Consider the following 21,560-nt stretch of genomic DNA (forward strand, 5'->3'; position numbering starts at 1 on the left):
GAGCCATGGTCCCAAATAATCACAGTCTTCATCAGGAGCTCTTAATCAGGGCCGGCTCTAGGTATTTTGCTGCCCCAAACAAAAAAAATTTGTGGCTGCCCCCCACCCCAGCCCTGGGCTCCCCCCCAACACTCCCCTGCTGTCCCAGCCCTGGGTTCTCCCCCCCGCACCCACACCCCCTGCCGCCCCAGCGCTGGGCTCCCCCGTTTCCCTCCCACCAGTGCCCTCCCCCCACCCCCCTGCCGCCCCAGCCCTGGGCTCTCCCCCCAACCTGCACCCTCCTTCCACCCTGGGTCACTGGTAACTCGCTCCCAGGGCGGGTCATTCAACAGGAATTTTGGATGTGCACAGAACACAGACAGGATTAGTTCCCGCATGGTTACAGAACTGCAGTAAAGTGGAACAATTTTCAGCTTGTGTGATTGGAGGATATCTGGATGCATATTATAAGACTGTCCTACATAAATGAGGAAAAGTTGAGGTGCCTTTATTATTCTTTTGTTCCACTCTTTCTTTCTATGGGGAAATATCACTGTTTTCCTTTTAAACAACAAAAAAACCCCAAAAAAACAAAAAACAAAAAAAAGGCTGTTGAAAATAGCAATTCCAGTCCTAAAAACCACTGGAAAGCATTTCTTGCTCAATTTTATCCTACTTTTTCTACAGCAAGTTACAGTGGATCAGTATATTTGATTTGGGAGAAATGAACTAACAGCTGCCCGAATTGACCTTAAGCACTCCTGAATTTTGAGGGTGTTCAAATCTGGAAGGCAGGTGCTAGATTCCCTTTCTGAATATTAGCTAAATCTGGAAAGGAAAAGTCAATTTCTGCTTCCATGGCTCAGAAGTGGAAATCCTCCTAAGTGCCTGGTACTGTATCTAAAGCTGCCCAGGTCCAGAGCCTCCCCTCCCTTACTTTTCATTTTAAATTCTAGTGGGATCCACGTACCTCCCTTGCTAGACTTCAGATAGAGAGGCGCACTGTCCATTTAGTCCACCCAATTCCTTCTTTGCGGGCTGCAAGGTGAGGTCACACCAGTATACCTAATCCAGTCTGGGGAAGTCTTCTGAAGGGGATATCTGGGGCAAAGCCTTCTACTCCTTGGGCACACTTGTTCCCCATTCACAGTGCCACCCCTTTCGACTCACAGCAAGCTGCAGCATGGCTCAGCTATCTCACTCCCTACCCCTCCCTTTCCTGTTGATAGCTGCCAAGGGATTGCTGGGAAATGTAGTTCTTTCCCTGCTCCAGGGCTGGCTCTCTAGGCAGGGAGCTGGCCAAGGAACTACAGCTCCCAGGGTCCCATGGGTTCTCAGCTCCCATGCTGGATCCCCAGCTGCTCCATGGCTCTGCTTCTGCAGGGTTGTGAGAGGGGAGGAAGTGAGTAAAAAAAAAAGGATGGCCCGAATGCCGCCCCCTGCAAATGTGCCGCCCCAAGCACCTGCTTGTTTTGCTGGTGCCTAGAGCCGGCCCTGCTCTTAATGACCTGAAAATCAAAAAGGAATCCTACAAAAAATGGAAACAGACAAATTGTTAAGGGTGAATACAAAAGAATAGCACAAGCATGCAGGAACAAAATCAGAAAGGCTAAGGCACAAAATGAGTTACACCTATCAAGGGACATAAAAGGCAGTAAGAAGAGGTTCTATAAAAACATTCAGAGCAAGAGAAAGAGGAAGAACAGTGTAGGTTCACTAATTAGTGGAGAAGGAGAGCTAATAATGGATGACATTGAGAAGTCTGAGGTGTTTAATGCCCTCACTAAAAAGTTTAGTGGTGATCAGATATTTAACACAATTAATATTAACAACAAGGGGGAAGGAACACAAGCCAAAATAGGGAAATAACAGGTTAAAGAATATTTAGATAAGTTAGATGTATTCAGCAGGGCCTGACTAAATTCATCCTAGGGTACTTAAGGAATTAGAGAAAGCAATCTCTGAATCATTAGCAATTATCTTTGAGACTTTATGGAGGACAGGTGAGGTCCCAGATGACCAGAGAAGAGAATATATCTAGTGGGGTCCTGCAGCGGTCTGCCCTGGGTCTGTTACTAGTTAATATTTTCATTAATGACTTGAATAATGGAGTGGAGAGAATGCGTATAAAATGTGCAGATTACACCTAGCTGGGATGGTTGCAAGCACTTTGGAGGACAGGCTTAGAATTCAAAATGACCTTGACAAATTGGAGAATTGGTCTGAAATCAACAAGATGAAATTTAATAAAGACAAGTGTGAAGTACTTTTTAGGAAGAAAAAAACCAAATGCACAACTACAAAATGGGGAATATCTATCTCAGTAGTACTGCTGAAAAGGACCTGGGGATTATAGTGAATCACAAACTGAATATGAGCCAACAATGTGATGCAGTTGTGAAGAAGGCTAATATCATTCTGGGTGTATGAACAGAAGTGTCATGTGTAAGACATGGGAGGTAATTGTCCTTCTCGGCTTGGCACTGATGAGGCCTCACCTGGAGTATGGTGGCCAGTTCTGGGTACCACACTTTAGGAAAGATGTGGACAAATTGGAGAGGAGGAGTCCAGAGGAGAGCAACAAAAATGATAAAAGTTTTAGAAAAGATGACCTATTACGAAAGATTAAAAAACTGGGCATGTTTGGTCTGAGAAAAGAAGACTGAAGGGGAGGAACTGGTAACAGTCTTCAAATCTGTTAAGGGCTGTTATAAAGAGGATGGTGATTGACTGTTCTCCCTGTCCACTGAAGGTAGGAGAAGAAGTAATGGACTTTATCTGCAGCAAGAGAGATTTAGGTTAGATATTAGGAAAATGTTTCTAACTATAAGGGTAGTTAAGCTCTGGACTAGGCTTCCCGGGGAAGCTGTGGATGCCCAGTCACTGGAAGTTTTTAAGATCAGGTTAGGCAAACTCCTGTCAGGGATGATCTAGGTTTACTTGGTCCTGACTCAGTGCAGGGGGCTGGACAAGATGACCTTATTCAGGTCCTTTCCATCCCTATATTTCTATGATTCTATGAAACAACAGCCCAGTTACGCATTAGGAGCTACTAGTCCATATGATGTGCCACAAGCACTCGCCTTGAACTTAACTCAAGAGGTGTGGACCAAACCACGCACCAGTCCTGATTCCACACTTGGCAGTGCTATTCATGATGATGTTCTGGGCAGTATTGCCCCTGAACTGGTTTCAGAAGGTCTAGGCCTCATTGCGCTGGGAGATGCCAGCTCCGCCCTTGCCTCAAGAGGCCCAGGCCCAGATGTGCACCAAGAAGAATGGGTCTGTAATTTGTGCCAGGATGTGGGCCTAATGGCTGCAGAGACTGAAAGCAGTGCTGATGGCACTCCTAGACAAAACCCATTTGTTTGCTGATCAGCTGTGAGTTATCTATGAGCCTGGACTTCTTCCCTGACACTCTGGATACCTGAAAAGCCATGGAATGGATCTTTGTAACTTCTGACACCACAGATACCCATGAGGAGGAAGTCCCTAGAGTGTGCAGCAGAAAGAAATACCACAGGGAGCCTAGGAATCAAACAGTTTTTTGGTCAGACACCACGTTGCGCTGTCAACATCTGTCTGGAGAGAGGATTTAAATCTCCAGTGACAAACCTGAACGAAGAGGCAGAGAAACACATTTACAAAGGGGAAACTGAACAAAGTAATGATTCAAGTGACTTGTGCTTCAAAAAGCACAACACTCCTTTAAAAAAATACCAAACAAAAAAACCCATATAAACTAGAGGCAGGAAAATCTGAGGAAAATATAAGTTTAAATTAGCTTGAAGAAGATTTAAAGACTCCTGAAGGAGCAGCAGATAATGGAGGCGCTTCTCTCCCAGCCAGCCGTAGATGAGCTGTGAGCCCAGGGAATTAGGGACTGATGCTGCTTTCAAGTGGGGTGGTCATGAGTGGAGGAGAAGCCCAACAGTAATCACAAAGTTATAACATTGGCAATGCTGTCCTGCTCTCACACCAGGACCACACACCAAGAACGAGTGTCTGTTAAACTTCCTGACCGTGAACTGTATTAGGCCATGAAAGAGTCTCCCAGGGGAAATAGTGAAAGCTTCATCACTTAGGACACTTAAAACTAGACTGGACAAAGCATGGAAGTGTGTAGTAAAGGAAACAAAGCTGCACTTGCCATGGGTAGAGAGGGCTGGGTAACCTGATAAAACAACCTATTTTCTAATGTCTTTGATCCTTTGATTCTGTGGCACTGTGCATACTGATACAATGTCAGTAGGACGTGGAGATGTACACATCCTAAAAGGTACCTCCCTCCCCTATAAAAAGTATAAAATATTCTTCAGTAACTGCCCATGCTGCAGTTAGAATACTACAGTGCTCTTTTATAAGGAGCACCAGCTGTTGCCTGCTGGAAGATACACAAAGAGTGACTTCCAGCAGATACAACTCAGCTTAGAGTCTAATGTCTCAGCCCAATACAGGAGGCTTCTTTTGGATTCACAGTAGAGACTGTGGCCCCAGTTTATCTCACACTGGTGCACAGCCCTGCACAGAGACAGAGTGGTGGACTTGCTTCCCACCATTCTTGGTGCCCAACTATCCATTGTCAGTATTGACCTTGCAACTAGCCAGGACATAGAAGCACCTGGAATACTCTTTCTCTGGAATCCCCTGCTACCTACTCCCCAACATGCCCCGGAGCGCATCTTGTGCCAGACAAGGCCATTGAAGAGCTGACAAGATGACTGTGAATCAGCCCCACTCTTAGTAAACGATATAGGGTCCCGATTTGAGTCCTGGTTGTGGTGCATGTGAACTTAAACACACACACACAGAGTGAGCCTGGCCAGTGCAGAGGGAGCTCTACTAATTGACTAATTAAAAAGTAGAGAGGGAGCACATGCCCCATTAGCGTGTGAACTTTTGCCCTTAACGAAAGCTGTGTACAAGGAAGTGAGTCAAATAAATGAATGCGGAACATTTACTTATAACAGTAAATACCGCCTGTGAGTACATCAGCTGAAGAGCTCAGGGATACAGATCTGTTCCAGAAAACGGTTGCTATGGTTGTTCTGTCATGACTGCCAGCCCTCTGTAGCATCAGTCTGTCTTAAAGACACAGGAGAAGATTCATCAATGTGCCAGCATTAGGGTCACAGGGGGCGGGAACGTCTGCCTCTTCTATTCAGGCACTGCAAAATCCAGGCACTGGCCCCCAGAACAAGCTAGCCTATGGACTGCCCCAAGTTGCACTCACCACTGACATAGCCCCTATAGAGCTTGCAACAGCAGGGAATTGACAGGGTGCAGGACTATTGTGGCCATGCCTCCTCCTGTCCCCACCCCTGCTCAGGACACCCTGAGGGGTGGGGGACAACTACTAAGGCACCACAAGGTTGTTTGTATTTTTGTTAATGGGATCTATTCCTTTAAGAACAAGGTGGAGCACTGAATTATAGAATATGTCTGTATGTGACAGAGCTGTATGTGGGAAAATTCACCCTATCTATTCAGGGAATGGAAAAGCCTGCCTCTGTAAGCTCCAAAAAGGTCAGGATTTGATATAATACATTTATCTTTTCAGGAAGCAAGACTTATTCTTGAATGCATAACATTAAGATGTATTGCGTACTGGATGCCTTAGGGTTAAATGTTTAAATCAGCAGGTCTGGATAATTTGCATCCAAGAGTTTAAAAAGACCTGGCTGAGGAGCCCACTGGACTGATAATGTTGATTTTCAATAAGTCTTGGAACAGTGGGGGAGTACCAGAAGACTGGAAGAAAGCTAATGTTGGGCCAAGGTAAACAGGAGGACTCTCATGATTACAGGCCTGACACTGATCCCAGGCCATTAGAACCTGCAGGGCTGGAACCATGGGGGTTTTGGGTTGCTGATACCTCCACATTTCCATAGGAAGCTTAGGCTAGATTCCATTGGGAGGACTCTGTGAGGCTGGGATTGGCAGGAAGTACCACCCCAGCAGGACCTGAGTGGTGGACCCTTGTAGCCCACTCATTAGCCAGTGCCAATACTTAAACCAGAATGCCACTAAAGGGAGCTATCTGAGCAACACCACAGATTGCCCACCCATCTCTGCGCCACACCCTGCTTGCAATAGACCCTAGACTCCAGATTCCAACCCTTGTTTGTCCTTGACTTCACTATTCGATTGCTGCTTATAACCTGGCACCCAACCCCGTTCTTCTGATAACCTGACCCTATCTGACACCTCTCTCTCAGTTCACCCTCTGGCCTGTCTCAGACTCTGACCTACTGATAACCTGACCCTGCCTTCCTCCTGACGCCTGCTTCTTGGTCTGCCCACCGGCCTGTCTTGGAATCTGACCTCTGGGTACCTGATTCGGTCTGATTCTCAATTCCTGCTCCAACCACTAGGTCTGGCCGCCCATGTCTCAGATTGTTCAGACCACCTTTGCCCCCCTACTCCAACCCATCCACCCCCTCCACTGATGATGGAAGAGGCAGACTGCTCTTCCACCAGCGGCTCCCTGAGGGCCCAGGATCTTCAGGACCAAGTCACCTGTCTGCAAGAGGAGAACCTCACACTACAAACCCATGCTACGCAGTGTGCACTCAAAGTACAGATCCTGCACAAGCAACTAGTTTGGTCACAGATTCAGGTGGCACAGATCACTGCCAAGGCATGCTCACAGGGAGAAGCAGAGACACTATGTGCCTGAACAGACCACCCATCGCCTGAACCGGTCCCTGTGGTGCCACTGCCCAAACACTTCAATGCCGATCATGGGAAATTCTGGGGTTACCTGAATGCAGGCTGCTCTTCCTGCTCTGCCCCCAAGTGTACCCCCACAGACCAGCCTAAGGTGGGGCTAGTAGTCAGCCTGCTCTCTGGTGAAGCACTTGATTGGGCATCCTCCCTGTTGGAGCAGAACAGCCCAGTGCTCTCCGACTGGGATGCTTTCCTGCAAGTCTTCGCAACCATCTTCAATAGCCTGTATCACATCCACTCTGCAGAGGCTGCCCTCCGGAAGCTTCACCGGGGCAAAGGCCAGCCACCTCCTACACCACCTATTTCTGACAGCTTGTGGCTGATGCTGAATGAATGAGGCAGCCCAACTTTACCAACTTTGATGGGAGCATGATGAGGTAAAGAATGAGCTAACCCTCATCGAAAACTCCACCCACCTAGACATCTTTATTGATCTTACCCTGTGCATTGACTCCTGGCTGTGCAAATGGAAGGAGGAAGGGAGGGATGGACTGACACCCCCATGCCCTCCCTCTACACCAAGCCTGTAGAACCAAGTCCTGAACCAATGCAAGTTGACCTGGGTCGCCAACGTCTGACCCCGGAGAAGACAGAACGTCGACAACAGCTGAACCTGTTTTTACTGCGAGGGAGCAGGAGGTGCCCAGCTTGGAAGAACTTGGGAAACAGACCAGCCCAGGCCCAGTAGGGGGATACAGCCTGGGCATCACCAGACCTCCTTGCTCTGGAACTACCCCACCATCATCAAGTCAGTCCAGTCCTCCAGCAGCTCCAGCCCCCAGTGCTCCAGCTGGGGCTGGGGCCACGTGCCGTCTGCCCTCTGGGCGCTCCTTTGGGGCTGGGGGGCTAGCTGCGGGACTAGGCCGGTGGCCGCAGTGGTGGTGGGGGGCTCTGGGCTCCAGAAGGTGGGGAAGGAGCAGGTCCTCGGGCAGAAGGGGCGGGGCTAGGGCGGGGTTAGCCTCTCCCTGCCGGCGTTTCACGCACCGCCCATGCTGACCTGGGAACCATGGTGCCTCCCTGCATTTCCAGTTGCTACTACAGTTCCAGGTCTTGGGACAGGTGCAGCAGATTCCCCCAACAAATTAGCAATAATAGACCCCAGGGCTGCTGCCAACTTTATAGATGCTGAGGCAGCCAAAACCCTCCAGATCCCCCTCCAGCTGAAACATACACCAGACCTGCTGGAGACGATTGATGGGTTGCCCCGTAATCTTAATGGTTGTGGAGTGCCTGACCAAAATGGCCCAATTCATTCCCTGCAACCAGCTGCCCTCTGCCGAGACTACTGCCCAACTCCTACTGAACAACGTGGTCCAGCTCCACAGACTCCCAGACCACATAGTTCCCCCGAAGAGGCTCACAGTTCACCTCTCACTTCTGGTGCAAAGCGTTCAGGCTGCTGGACATCTGCATATCCACCTCCACTGCATACCAACCTCCCACAGATGGACAAACAGAATGGGTAAACCAAGTACTGGAGCAGTACATGAGGTGCATTGTAAATTATCATCAAGATAACTGGTCTATGCTCCTGCCATATGTCGAGTTTTCTTACAACAATGCTGACCATCCTTCTACGGGTCAGAGCCCCTTCTTCACTAATTACTAGTTCCACCCTGGTTTCCACCCGGTGTTACCAGCAGCCTCCCCAAACCCTGCTGCCAACATCTGGGTCCAACAGATGCATCTTATTCAGGAATAACTCAAGAACCACTTAGAAGAGGCAAAGGAGGCCTACAAGAGGCAGGCAGACCATTGGCGACTAGAAGCTCCAGGATTTACAGTTGGCCAGAAGGTATGGCTCACTGCCAGACACCTCCAGACCAGGCAACCCTCCCATAAATTGAACCATTCGTTCCTGGAACCCTTCCTGAATATGCCAGCAGATTAATCCGGTTATCTTCAAACTCTGTCTTCCCTAGTCTCTCAAAATACACCCAGTTTTCCATGTTTCCCTTCTGAATTCCTATACTGAGAACTCCTTTCCTGACTGAACCACACTGCCACCTCCATCAGTCAAAATCCAGGGTCACAAGGAATACCAAGTGTGTGCCAGCCTCAATTCCTGATGGCTGCCTGCACTATCTGGTGGACTGGGAAGACTACGGCCCCGAAGAATGTACTTGTGAGCCTGCCTCCCACATCTACGCCCCCGACCTGCTGGAAGAATTCCACCAGGCTCACCCAGTCAAGATTGGGCCAGCATCACAACAAAGGGAGGCCTGAAAAAGGGCATGATGTTACAGTCTGCAGGGCTGGAACCTGGGACCATGGGGATTCTGGGCTACTGATGCCTCTACATCACCACAGAAGGTTTAGGTTGGGCTCCCATGGGAAGACCTTGTGAGGTTGGGCTCAGCAGGAAATACTTCCCAGCAGGACCTGAGTGGCAGCCTCTTACAGCCCACTGATTGGCTGGTGCCAGTACTTAAACCAGGAAGCCATGAAGGGGTGTCTAAGCAACACCACAGATTGCCTGCCTGTCTCTGCACCAGACCCTGCTTGCGATTGACCCTAGACTCCAGCTTCCAACCCTGTTTTTTTCTCAACTTTGCTATTCGATTGCCATCTGTAACCTGGCACCCGACCCTGATCTCCTGGCAATCTGATCATACCTGATGCCTGACTCTCAGTTCATCTTCTGGCCTGTCTTGGACTCTGTCCTCCCAGTAACCTAATCCTCCCTGCCTCCTGATGTCTGACTCTTGGTCTGCCCACTGGCCCATCTCAGACTCTGACTTCCTGGTACCGGACTCGGCCTGACTCCCAACTCTTGCTCTGACCACTAGGTCCGACTGCCCACATCTCGCTCGTGACATGGGAAAGATAATGGAGCAGCTGATACAGGATTCGATTAAAACTTAAAGGAGGGTAATGTAATTAACACAAATCAATATGGGTTTATGGAAAATAGATCCTGTCAAACTAACTCAATATCTATTTTTGATGAGATTACAAGTTTTGTTGATAAAGGTAATAGTGTTGATGTAATATACTTAGAATTCTATAAGGCATTTGACTTGGTAACGCATGACATTTTGATTAAAAAACTAGAAAGATACAAAATTAACATGGCACACCTTAAATGGATTAAAAACCGGTTAACTGATAGATCTCCAAATTTAATTGTAAATTGGGAATCATCATCAAACAGGTGTGTTTCAAGAGGAGTCTTGCTGGGATTGGTTCTTGGCCCTACACTATTTAACACTTTCATTAATGACCTGCAAGAAACCATAAAATCATCACTCAAAGTTTGCAGCTGACACAAAAATTGAGAGCGTGGTAAATAATAAAGAGATGTCACAGAAACAGAGCAATCTGGATCGTTTGGTAAACTGGGCACAAGCAAACAATATGTATTTTAAAAGGGTTAAATGTAAATGTACACATCTAGGAACAAAGAACGTAGGCCATTCTTACAGGATGGGCGACTCTATCCTGGGAAACAGTGACTGAAAAAGATTTGGGGGGCATGGTGGAAAATCAGCTGAACATGAGCTCCCAATGATACACTGTGGCCAAAAGAGCTAATGCGATCCTTGAATGCATAACCAGGGGAATCTCCAGTAGGAGTAGAGAGGTTATTTTACCTCTGTATTTGGCACTGCTGCAACCCCTACTGGAACACTGTGTCTAGTTCTGGTGTCCACAATTCAAGAGAGTGTTGATAGATTGGAGAGGGCTCAGAAAAGAGCCGTGAGGATGATTAAAGAATTAGAAAACATGCCTTAGACTCAAGGAGTTCAATCACTATATCTATTTAACTTAACAAAGAAAAGGTTAAGGAGTGACTTGATTACAGTCTATAAGTACCTACATGGGGAACAAATGTTTAATAGTGGGCTCTTCAATCTAGCAGAGAAAGGTAACACAATCCAGTGGCTGGAAGTTGAAGTTAGACAAATTCAGACTGGAAATAAGGCATACATTTTTAACAGAGTGAGTGAGTAACCATTGGAACAATGTATTGGTTCTCCATCACTGGCAATTTTTTAAATCAAGATTGGATTTTTTCTAAAAGACGTGCTCTGTGAATTATTTTGTGGAAATTCTCTGACCTCTGTTATACAATGGTCCTTTCTGACCTTGGAATCTATGAAACTAGGGTGCTGCTAATGAGGTGTACAAAGCTTTTCACGTGAGGGTCACCAGTCTGAATCCAGCTCAGCTCAGTCAGGGTTAAAAGGCGTTCCCGCATAATAGATGTATAGTGGCCCCTATGTATCAGACTTTCCCACAAAATCTCCCCATGGACTTCCTTATAGCACTGGTCAAGCTGACCACTTAGAAGTGCAGGAGAAGAAAGATCACTGATAAAAATGCCCTCTGTGACTGTGGGGCTATTTTCCTGCCTTGTACCAGTTTTAGATTCATCGATTAAGGTCAGATGGGGCTGTTTTGACCATGTAGTCTGACCTCTTGTACAACACAGGGTACAGAACTTCCCAGAAATAATTCCCATTCGAACTAAAGCAGACCTTTTAGAAAAACATCAACTCTTGATTTTAAAATTGACAATGGTTAATTACCCTCACGGTTAAAATTTACAGCGTTCCTCTGGGCAGCATCCACTGACTCCCCACTTCAAAGCTTCTTGCATCAGTGGGCACTGTGTGTGGTTCTCTGCTCGGTGTGCCCACAACACCTTTTTACTGCACCTTTCACCTCACTCCTGTTCCTAGCCCTCTTGAGTTGTCTCCTGTACTCAGCTGACCCCAGTTCCTTTTTTGATCCCTCCTTTACTCTGGGGGAGGGCCCTCCCTGCCCCAGTTCAAATAGACCAAAGCCTTCTACTAGCACTAAATCCACGCCATTGTTAAGATGACGTTAGGGGTTAGATGCAAATTATTTAGAAATATCATAGAAATGTAGGGCTGGAAGGGACCTCGATAGATCATCTAGTCCAGCCCCCTGCACTGAGGTAGGACTAAGGATCTAGACCATCTCTAACAGGTGTTTGTTTCTAACCTGTTCTTAAGAACCTCCAGTAATGGAGATTCTACAGCCTCACTTGGTAATTTATTCCAGTGCTTAATTATCCTGAAAGTTCGGAAGTTTTTCCTAATGGCTAACCTAAATCGCTCTTGCTTCAGTTTAAGAGCATTACTTCTTGTCCTGTCCTCAGTGGTTAAAGGAAACAGTTCATCACCCTCCTCTTTATAACCATCTTTTATGTACTTTGAAGACTGTTATCTTGTGCCTCCTCAGTCTTCTCTTCTCCAGATTAAACAAACGCAATTTTTTCAATCTTTTCTTGTAGGTCATGTTTTCTAGACCTTTAATCATTTTTATTGCTCTCCTCTGGATTTTCTCCAGTTTGCCCACACCTTTCCCAAAGTGTGGTGCCCAGAATTGGATACAATACTCCAGCTGAGGCCTTATCAGTGCTGAGTAGAATGGAAGAATGACAACACTCCTGCAAATACATCCCAGAATGAGGTTCACTTCTTTTGCAACAGTATTACATTGTTGACTCATTTCGTTTGTGATCCACTATAAACCCCAGATCTTTTTCTGCAGTACTCCTTCCTAGGCAGTCATTTCCCATTTTGTATTTTACAGTTGATTATTCCCTTCTAAGTGTAGTACTTTGCATTTGACTTTATTGAATTTCATCATATTTATTGCAGACCATTTTTCCAGTTTGTGTTAATCATTTTGAATTCTAATCCTGTCCTCCAAAGCACTTGCAACCCCTCTCAGCCTGGTGTTGTCCGTAAACTTTAAAAGTGTATTCTCTATGCCATTTTCCAAATCATTTATGAAGATACTGAACAGAACCAGACCTATGACAGATCCCTCCAGGACCCCACTCGATATGCTCTTCCAGCTTGATTGTGAACCATAGCTACTCTCGGAGTACTTTTTCCAACCAGTTATGCACCCACCTTATAGTAGGTTAATTTAAGCTATATTTCCCTGGTTTGTTTATGATACAGTCATATGAGATAGTATCAAAAGCCTTATTAAAGTTGAAATACATGATATCTATTAAAACAACAAGGAGTCTGGTGGCACCTTAAAGACTAACAGATTTATTTGGGCTTAAGTTTTTGTGGGTTAAAAATCCACTTCTTCAGATGCATGGAGTGAAAATTACAGATGCAGGCATTATTATACGGACACATGAAGAGAAGGGAGTTACCTTACCAGTGTTGACAGGGCCAATTCAATCAGGGTAGATGTAGTCCACTCCCGATATCTATTGCTTCCCCATTATCAAAAATGCTTGTTACCCTGTCAAGCATATTAGATTGGTTTGACATGACTTGTTCTTGACAAATCCATGATGACTGTTACGATTATCTTCCAGGTGCTTACAAATTGATTGATTGTTTGATTATTTGCTCCATTATCTTTCTGGGTACTGAAGTTAGGTACTGTAAGGACTAGTCAGCCTAACTATCGAAAGGGGAATATTTGCCCTTTTCCAGTGCTGTTGGATCTCGCCCATCCTCCACAAATTCTCAAAGATAATGCCTAATGGCTCAGAGATCTCTTCAGACAATTCCTTAAGTATACTAGAATGTATTTCATCAGGCCCTGCTGACTTGAAGACATCTAACTTGTCTAAGTAAGTCTTAACTTTTTCCTTCCCTAGTTTAGCCTTGGATCCTACCCCATTTATACTGATGTTCACTATTGTTAGTCATCCAATCACTGCTAACCCTTTTGGTGAAAAGTGAAACAAAAAAAGACATTTAATACTGTGGACATTGCTGCATTTTCTGTTAGTCTTCCTCCTCACCGAGTGATGGGCCTATTCTGTCCGTACATGCTTCTAATGTATTTGTAGAATGTATTATTGTTACCCTTTATGTCCCTACCTAGTTTAATCTCATTTTGTGCCTTGGCCTTTCTAATTTTGTCCCTAAGTGCTTATGGGGATTTTTTATATTCATCCTTCATAATTTGACCTAGTTTCCACATTTTGTATGACTCTTTTTTTATGAGTTTCAGGTTGTTGAAGATCTCCTGGTTAAGCTAGGATCGTTTTTCACCAAACTTCCTAACTTTCCTACGCTTTGGGATAATTTGCTCTTATGTCCTTAATAATGTCTCTTTAAAAAACTGCCAACTCTCCTGAACTTTTTTCCCTTAGACTTGCTACCCAGGGGACATTATCTACCTGTTCTCTGAGTTTGTTAACGTCTGCATTTTTGAAGTCCATTCTCTTCATTCTGCTTTTTTCCTTCCAACCATTCCTTAGAATTATGAACTCTATCATTTCATGATTACTTTCACCCAAGCTGCCTTCTACCTTGAAATTCCATTTTCCAATGTGCAAATGAACTCATTAAATAATTTACCTAAAATGTCATACATGGAGCTGCACCCGTGCATCTTCCGTAACACCCCATCCCATTGCAAATCGCATGTGTCTCTCGCTAGTGGCTGGAGTCCTAAACCTTGACACAAAGGATAGCTAATGTTGTATCTCTTTTAGTTAGTAAAGGCCTGTGATTTTGATGCTGAAGTTCCTGAGTGCTAGTCCTCATGTCATATATGTATGGCGAAGCTGGTAACTGCAGTGTCTACAGCCAGGGATCCATTCGACTGACTATAGGGAGCTGAACTCTATTAAGTAAAACAGGAAAATGGATGCTGAAGGGAACCATGAGTGAATCTATGAACGTTTTATGCAAACTAATATGATAATGTATTGGTGGCCTACATTTGAGAAGAGATGGTGTCCTTGTATTATTGGAGATACCCGAATCCAGCTCCCACAGATCCTCAGAGGAAGTAAGGAGCTGGTCACCCTTTGGTACAAGGAAGTCCTGAAGAGAGAGGGGTTAACTTGATGAGCACCTTCACCACCCTCCTCCTTCCCAGTTTAGTCCAAGAGTCTCCAAACATGTCCTACCCTCTCCCATTTCCTCTCCTTGGTCAGAAGGATGATCACCAGCTTGGGGTGCATCTGGTAGCCGTCTTCACTGAAGGACAAATTCCTCCCTTCGAAGGTGACATTAATCAGATACCTAGAAGAGAGAAAAAAAGATAGAAGATTTTAAACACATGGGAACCACACATAGAACAAGGACCTACCTCTCTGACCGCAGTTTAAATGAGGGTTGTAGTGACACTGCAACGGACTTGGAACAGCAGGGTGGGAATCGGAGAGGGAACGGGGGAAGTAGCAGTGGCAGAGGGGTAACAGGAGAGCAGTTACTTAAGGACTTGAGAGAGACAGACCAAGGCAATCTCTCACGTGTCATTACTGGCCGCTGTGATAGGATGATCATTTTCCTCTCTGGCTCTTGCTGAATTGCTGTGCGAATAGTACCCATCACAATCACATTAGTGCAAGCATGCTCACGATACTTAATTCCCCCTTCCATAAAGGGCATGAATATTCCGCATGTGCTCCAGATCCTAGTCCTCACTATCTCTCAGAGAGGCATCTCCTTCACATATGACTGAAAGATTGTGATGGGACGGGGGTATGGAGGTGGAGATACTGCTCTCATCAGGTGGCCAGCTAATGAGGCAGAGGGCTGCAGGGAGTGGAGTAAGGAAAGTGAGATGCACCTCTAAGGGCCCTATTCAACTGCCATTGACATCAATGCACTTTTTGGCATTGACTTCAATGGCAGCAGAACAGGGCCCAAAGCGGCTCTTTGAGGCATAGGATTAATTCACAGAATAAAGGCTCTCAGAGTCAGTGAAAAGTGTCTTTCTCGAAGGATGGACTAGTTCATTGTATGTAGTGGGATCAAACAATAAAACTCACAAAAACGACCAGCCAACCAAATCACTGGAGCACCTTCTCAAGACCTCATTTGGTCTATAGCGGGTGCCTCATTGCTGAGCAGCCCAGTCCAGTCTTGGGTCATCCCATAATAAAAATAAAGATGGTCTATTAAACAGACTGAGCCTCGTACTCATTTACACTAAGGCCACTGTGCACCACTCTGTCAGTGAAAAGGGCTTTCAAGGAGACATAGCTTGCAGTTCTACTCACTTTAAAGCTCCTTGACACTGCCAAAGCATTTTAAAGAGGCCTTGCTGTACATGAGAATCAGGTCTATTGTTTTTAACCATTAGGATGTCCAAATGACGTGTTTTATTTTAAAATGACACTAGGAGTGAGGTATCAAAGGGGTAGCCGTGTTAGTCTGGATCTGTAAAAAGCAACAGAGAGTCCTGTGTCACCTTTATCTGTGTGGGTACATCTTCACTACCCGCCGTATTGGCGGGTAGCAATCGATTTATCCGGGATCGATATATCACGTCTCGTTAAGACGCGATATATCGATCCCCAAACGCGCTCACCGTCGACTCCGGAACTCCACCAGAGCGAGCGGCGGTAGCGCAGTCAACGGGGGAGCCGCAGCCGTCGATCCCGCGCCATGTGGACCCCACGTAATTCGATCTTAGATACTTCGACTTCAGCTACGCTATTCGCGTAGCTGAAGTTGCGTATCTTAGATCGATTCCCCCCCCCCTAGTGTAGACCAGCCCTTAGTCTTAAAGGTGCCACAGGACTCTCACTAGGAGTGAGGGAGAGGATAGTTGAGTAGCTTATAAGAAACCTTTGGAAGTCTCCCGTTTGTATATTTCACTTCAACTCACTATCCTGTTCCCGCAGAACTAGAATTTTTCATTACACACCTGCTATATCACAAGTAGAGTCACATAATCGTAAAAGCTAGAGGTGACCATCTTATCGGCAGGGTTGGCCCCAATAACAACTTCTTCGGTGTTTTGTCCAGTCCCATTTTAAAATAACTCAAGCAGTGTTTCTACCACCTACATCAAAAGACTCTTCCACTCGAATATACCACTGTGACACTGGCAGACCAGATGCCAGCTCATGCCAAGCATCCCCGGCCTCAATGGAACACTGACAAATACACAGCTGAAATCAGCCTGGCTCACTTGTGTCTTGGTATAGTTCAAATAAGTATTAGAATTATAAACATGTGCTTAGAATTTAGACTTTATGGAATGCTTACAATCTCACTTGTATCATCTGTATCCAATACTGTAAGATAATATTTAAACGTTTGTATTATAAGCCTCTATGACTGTAAATCACAGGTAAAGTGCTGAGCTCCAACTGACAGTGTTATATCCTGGCTAACAAGGAAGGCTCATCAACACGAGATGAACTATTGTGGAACATTAAAAAGGACAAAAGACTTTGTTGATTGCTTTCCCCACCACCACCCCCATGAAGATGAGACATGCAAGTGAATTTCTCCTATCAGCTGAGTATGCAGCTGAAAGCACAAGGAAGGAAGAGAATAAAATCCCCTAACAAGAAGGAACTGTATCTCATGCCGGGGGGGGGCAAGATTTCTAGGCATAAGCAAAGGATCCTCAGCTGCTTAGCCTGGGTTAGCCCTAAAAGACATAGAGCTTGCTGATTATAGAAGCTTCTATTATCTTTTGAAACTTAACATTGGAACTCACTTGTGTGTGTATGCTTGCCTGCTTCAACCTTATAAATTACTCTCTGGCTTCCTTTTCCTATTTAATAAATCTTTACATAGTTTATTATAAGATTGGCTACAAGCATCTCTGGTGTGAGATCTAAAGTGTAATTGACTTGGGGTAAATTACTGGTCTATTGGGACTGGGAGTAACCTGAATATTGCTGTGATTCGCAGTATAAGGGACCATCTATCACAAAGGTCCGGTTGCCTGGCTGGCAAGTGCTCAAAGGGACTGTCTGTGATTCCATGTTAAGGCCGTTATAGTACCTGAGGAGATTACACCTGATCATTGGTTGGCAAAATCTAAGTATAGAACTCACAACCAGCTCGGGGTTTGTGCCCTGTCTCTTAAAAGTCTGCCCTGAGGTTGATACTCGCTCTTGAGCCTCTGCAGGACAGCTTAACAAACACATTTTGTTAGGAAATGTTTCCTGATACTCAACCTAAATTTTCCCTTTAATTGCACTTGAATGATCCTAAAAAATCCTTCTCCCTTTGAGCTATTTAAACCCTCCGAACATTTGTAGATGATTACCATTACTAACCCCATCATAATTTAACCAAATGACTGTATACACAATCAGTCAAGTTTTTATAAAGTAACTAATAAACCCTTTATGGGTGCCCAATTTGAGTCCAAAGGTTCTGATTTTCAGAGAGTGGATGCTTATCATTTTCTAAAATTCAGGCCTCTTTTATGATGAGTTCTGTTAGGCACCCAAAATCACTAGTCATTTTTTAAAATCTTGGCCATGTAATGTGTGGAACATTTCCTCATGCTATAAGTCCTCCAGTCTCAGAACCACTTTTGTTGCTTTTCTCTGAATTCCCTCCAATTATTTTGCATCATTCTGGTACTGATGTGTCCAGAACAGCACACGGTATTTTAGGTGAAAGGCTCCCTCAGAGCACCAGAAAAATTGATAAGATCCCTTCAGCGTGAGGCCAGCATGAGAACTATTTCAGTGTGGGTTAGGAGGCAGCTTTGTTTCAATGTTTAGAAAACAGTGACAAAAAATAAAAAAATAAAAAAAAAGAGATTAACTATGCATCAATATTAAATATTTCTCACAACCTCCCAAGAGCAATAACATTGGGGGAATCTCCATCACCACAGCATGGAAAGTTCATGGAAATCAGCAAGAGCTATTTGGCAACAGGGTTTCTTTTCTTTTTATTTTTCATTGCAAAGATCAGAACCATACTAATTAGGGAGGAGTCAGGAGTTGCATTGAGATTTGCACCTAAAACAGCACAAATCCCTCTGTTTCACACTTTAATGACTGAATTTAGTCTCCAAAATTGGTACAAGAACTCTTCGGAGAGTTCTCTTTCTAGCCCTGTAGTAACATATTTGCCAACTTTTACAGGGGGGAATACTTAAACGTGCTCCCTCCTGGAAATGTTGCCCTGCTTTCCTTACATTTCTTAAGATACTTGTATCCAAACAACTACTGTACAGCACCCATGATCTCCAGACCTTGGACACAGACTTGCACACTCTAATAGTATCTCTGATATAGGCCACTTTTGAAATGTTAAAACTAAACCCATAGTCTTTCTCCTTGGTTGGGATAATGGACATGCGCTACACCTAGATTAGCCAAATGGATTTGCTTAGGTCTGTTGGCTACTTCCATTTTCCGTCGCTGCCAGCCTGTCTTCCTGACTCACGAGCTCTGTTCGGCACAGAGATCCTGGGGACCCAGGGAAGTAGGCAGGGCAGCCGAGGGTATGGGAGGTGGATGGTGATGGGGAGATGGGCCTCTGGGTGTGGATATTAGTTAACAGGGATTGGGGAGGGGGCATGAGAGGCTGAGCAGGGATGCATGAGGTACCTGAGGGAGAAGCCGCTTGTGTGAAGGGCAGATGGGGGCCTGCAGCTGTGTAGACGGCCTGGGGTGATGGAAGCCCAATGCTTCTGTATCAATGTATTAGTGTCTGAAAGGCTCCCTGGCACAGCAAGCCAACTGCGTACAAGACAGTAACACCCACAGAGCTGACTGACTGTGCTCACCACCATCAGCACAGTAAGGGCCCACACATGGCATTGCTGCCTTGGTATGTGTCCCAAACAGCCCTCGTCTCCTCCAACCAGCCGCTCCCAAATAAGACCTACATTCTGCCAGAACCCCCCAAAACACCACCTCCCCCGAGCAAGGAGCTGAGTGGGAATGGGGGTGAGCAGGGAGACTGCTCAGCATGTCTGCACTGAGGCATTAGCTATGGAGGGAGGAGACATGTGTGCAGTGGGTGGTGGATTGGGGGGGTGAGGTAATTCAGAGAAGATGAAATCATGGTTGTAGGTTGCAAAGGTTGGGTGAGTAGTTAACTAGTGATACCCTGGTTTTTTTTATGCTTTAACTGATGATACAGGCACTTGAGCAATCTTAATTGCCTTTTAACAAAGCTTTCTGTTTGTTGGAATAATCATAATACATGCATTTCTCTAGCACCTAATTTCAAACATTAAAGGGTCAAAAATCCTGCCTTCATTTACACGTTGTGCTGCCCCTTTGGGTTCAGTGGAGCTGCCAAGAGTGCAAAGGCAGAATCCTTGGGGAATTAAGATGCACACAATATTATCCTCATTTTACAGATGAGCAAACAGGAACAAAAAAGGTAAGTGACTTGACCCTAGTCACATAGCAAGTCAGTGGAAGACCCCGTAATAGCACCCAGGAGACCTAATGCCTGCTCCTGTGCTCTAACCACTAAGTTACATTCACTTTTCTAGATCTGAGATCGTCAGCACTGCTGGTTAATGATGAGTGGTTCCAAAGCCTCATGGAACAGGAAATAGAGCATTAAAATCATACAGAATGGCCAGTTTGGGATTCGACGGTTGCAGACGAGTTACTAGGACAACTTAAATGGCTTCAGCTAGTGATGGAGAAAACATGGGGAAATTAATGTTTTTAAAGAAAAAAAGTTAACTGAACTTTTCTGAACCTCAGATACAGGTTTGAAGGGGATGAGTTTGAATACTGAGCTAACCACTTCTGCCTCTTGTCTCCGGTTTCTTGACTGCGGATTCTTTATTCCCGGAACCTTGGTTCACAAAAAGTTTCAGTTTTGACGAATCAGCATTTTTTGGCAAAAAAAAAAAAACACCCAACAATTTATCAAAAAATTCCGGACCAGCTCTACTCCTGCACTTCTGGTGCTTAACCCAACTGATCTGCCAGACCTTTTGGAAGTTCACCCATCTTTCATTCACCCCATGCTCCACCTGCAATTCTGTGCCACATCAGCTGTTGCAGTGCTGATGGCTTATATTGCTGAGAAATGCAGACATTTCTGGCTGTTTTCATGGAGCATCTGGATGTTGTCAGGTGCAATTTATGGCAAAATAATTCCATGTAGAAAGCCCAATCACTGCTTATTTAACATGGTACAGGGCCTGGACTCTGCTCCTTCTACTGCAAGAGGAAACGAAACAGCAGAAGCCATTTAATTATCAGATTAAAATTTAAACGAACAGTCTTTCACAGTCTGTCTCTCTCTTCCACTCCTTTCCATCTCTCTTTCAAATTTTCCACTGAATTTGATGAGATGTATTTTAAGGATAGAGGAAAACGAGGCAGCAAAGGGACTGGCTGAAGCATGGCACAATGCAGGTATCCTGAGCAAAGGCAGCCAGAAAAGCTGTCCAAGTTACAGCCACTTTGTGACTAGTGAAACAAACCCTCACCACTGGTTTTAGTGAGCCATTCAGAGCTAGGGGCAGCCTTGTAAAATTCTCCTTGCCTATTCATGCAGTCATCTCTATTTATTTATTTTAATGGGTGAGTATAACATCATTTTTTCAATCTCATCAATCATCATGAAAAAGGGTAGATGAGCAGATTTTGTGCCTGGGCTGGTAAAGCTCTTTAGGCTCCTTCGAGCTAAATGGCAATACAGAAATTTAAGACATTAGTTTAGTTTATATGTGCCATCAACTTCTATGTAAAATACGTGCAGCTGGTGTAAATGGATGTAGCCCCCCCATTGTTTTCAATGGAGCTACACCGGTTTAGGCCAGCTGAGGATCAGTTGATAAAGTCTGGTTTTCCTGATGCTTTATCCTGACTTGTAAAATGTTCATTTCTACCAGAAGGGACATTATCACTTATGTCTTATTGCTATTTCTCCATTATCTCCTGGAAGACATTTTTTTAAAAATGTGTGCTAATACTGCCATACTCTTGCTCCTGCTACGTGTACTTTCAGGGCAAATGGATTTTAAGTATGAGCATTTTCCATCACTCCCACAATAGAAATAAAGGCAAACATACAAGTTAACATCAGTGTATTGCATGTTTTTTCCTATTTATTTATTTTCAGTGAATTTATCACTTGGGAAAGATGCTGAGATGACAGCACCTGGAGATGGTGTTCGTATTTATCCCAGAATCCATACAT

General features: G+C 45.0%; 1 protein-coding gene across 1 annotated transcript in view; it reads right to left on the bottom strand.

Moving 5' to 3' along the window:
- Positions 1-21,560, bottom strand: part of GRIN2B (glutamate ionotropic receptor NMDA type subunit 2B) — a 223,413-nt gene that overhangs the window by 81,305 nt on the left and 120,548 nt on the right. The window contains exon 3 of the mRNA XM_065404136.1: positions 14,579-14,693. Coding sequence (XP_065260208.1) covers positions 14,579-14,693 — 115 coding nt within the window. The remainder of the gene's footprint in view (positions 1-14,578; positions 14,694-21,560) is intronic.

This window comes from Emys orbicularis, chromosome 1 (genome assembly GCF_028017835.1).
Source record: "Emys orbicularis isolate rEmyOrb1 chromosome 1, rEmyOrb1.hap1, whole genome shotgun sequence".
NCBI lineage: Eukaryota > Metazoa > Chordata > Testudines > Emydidae > Emys > Emys orbicularis.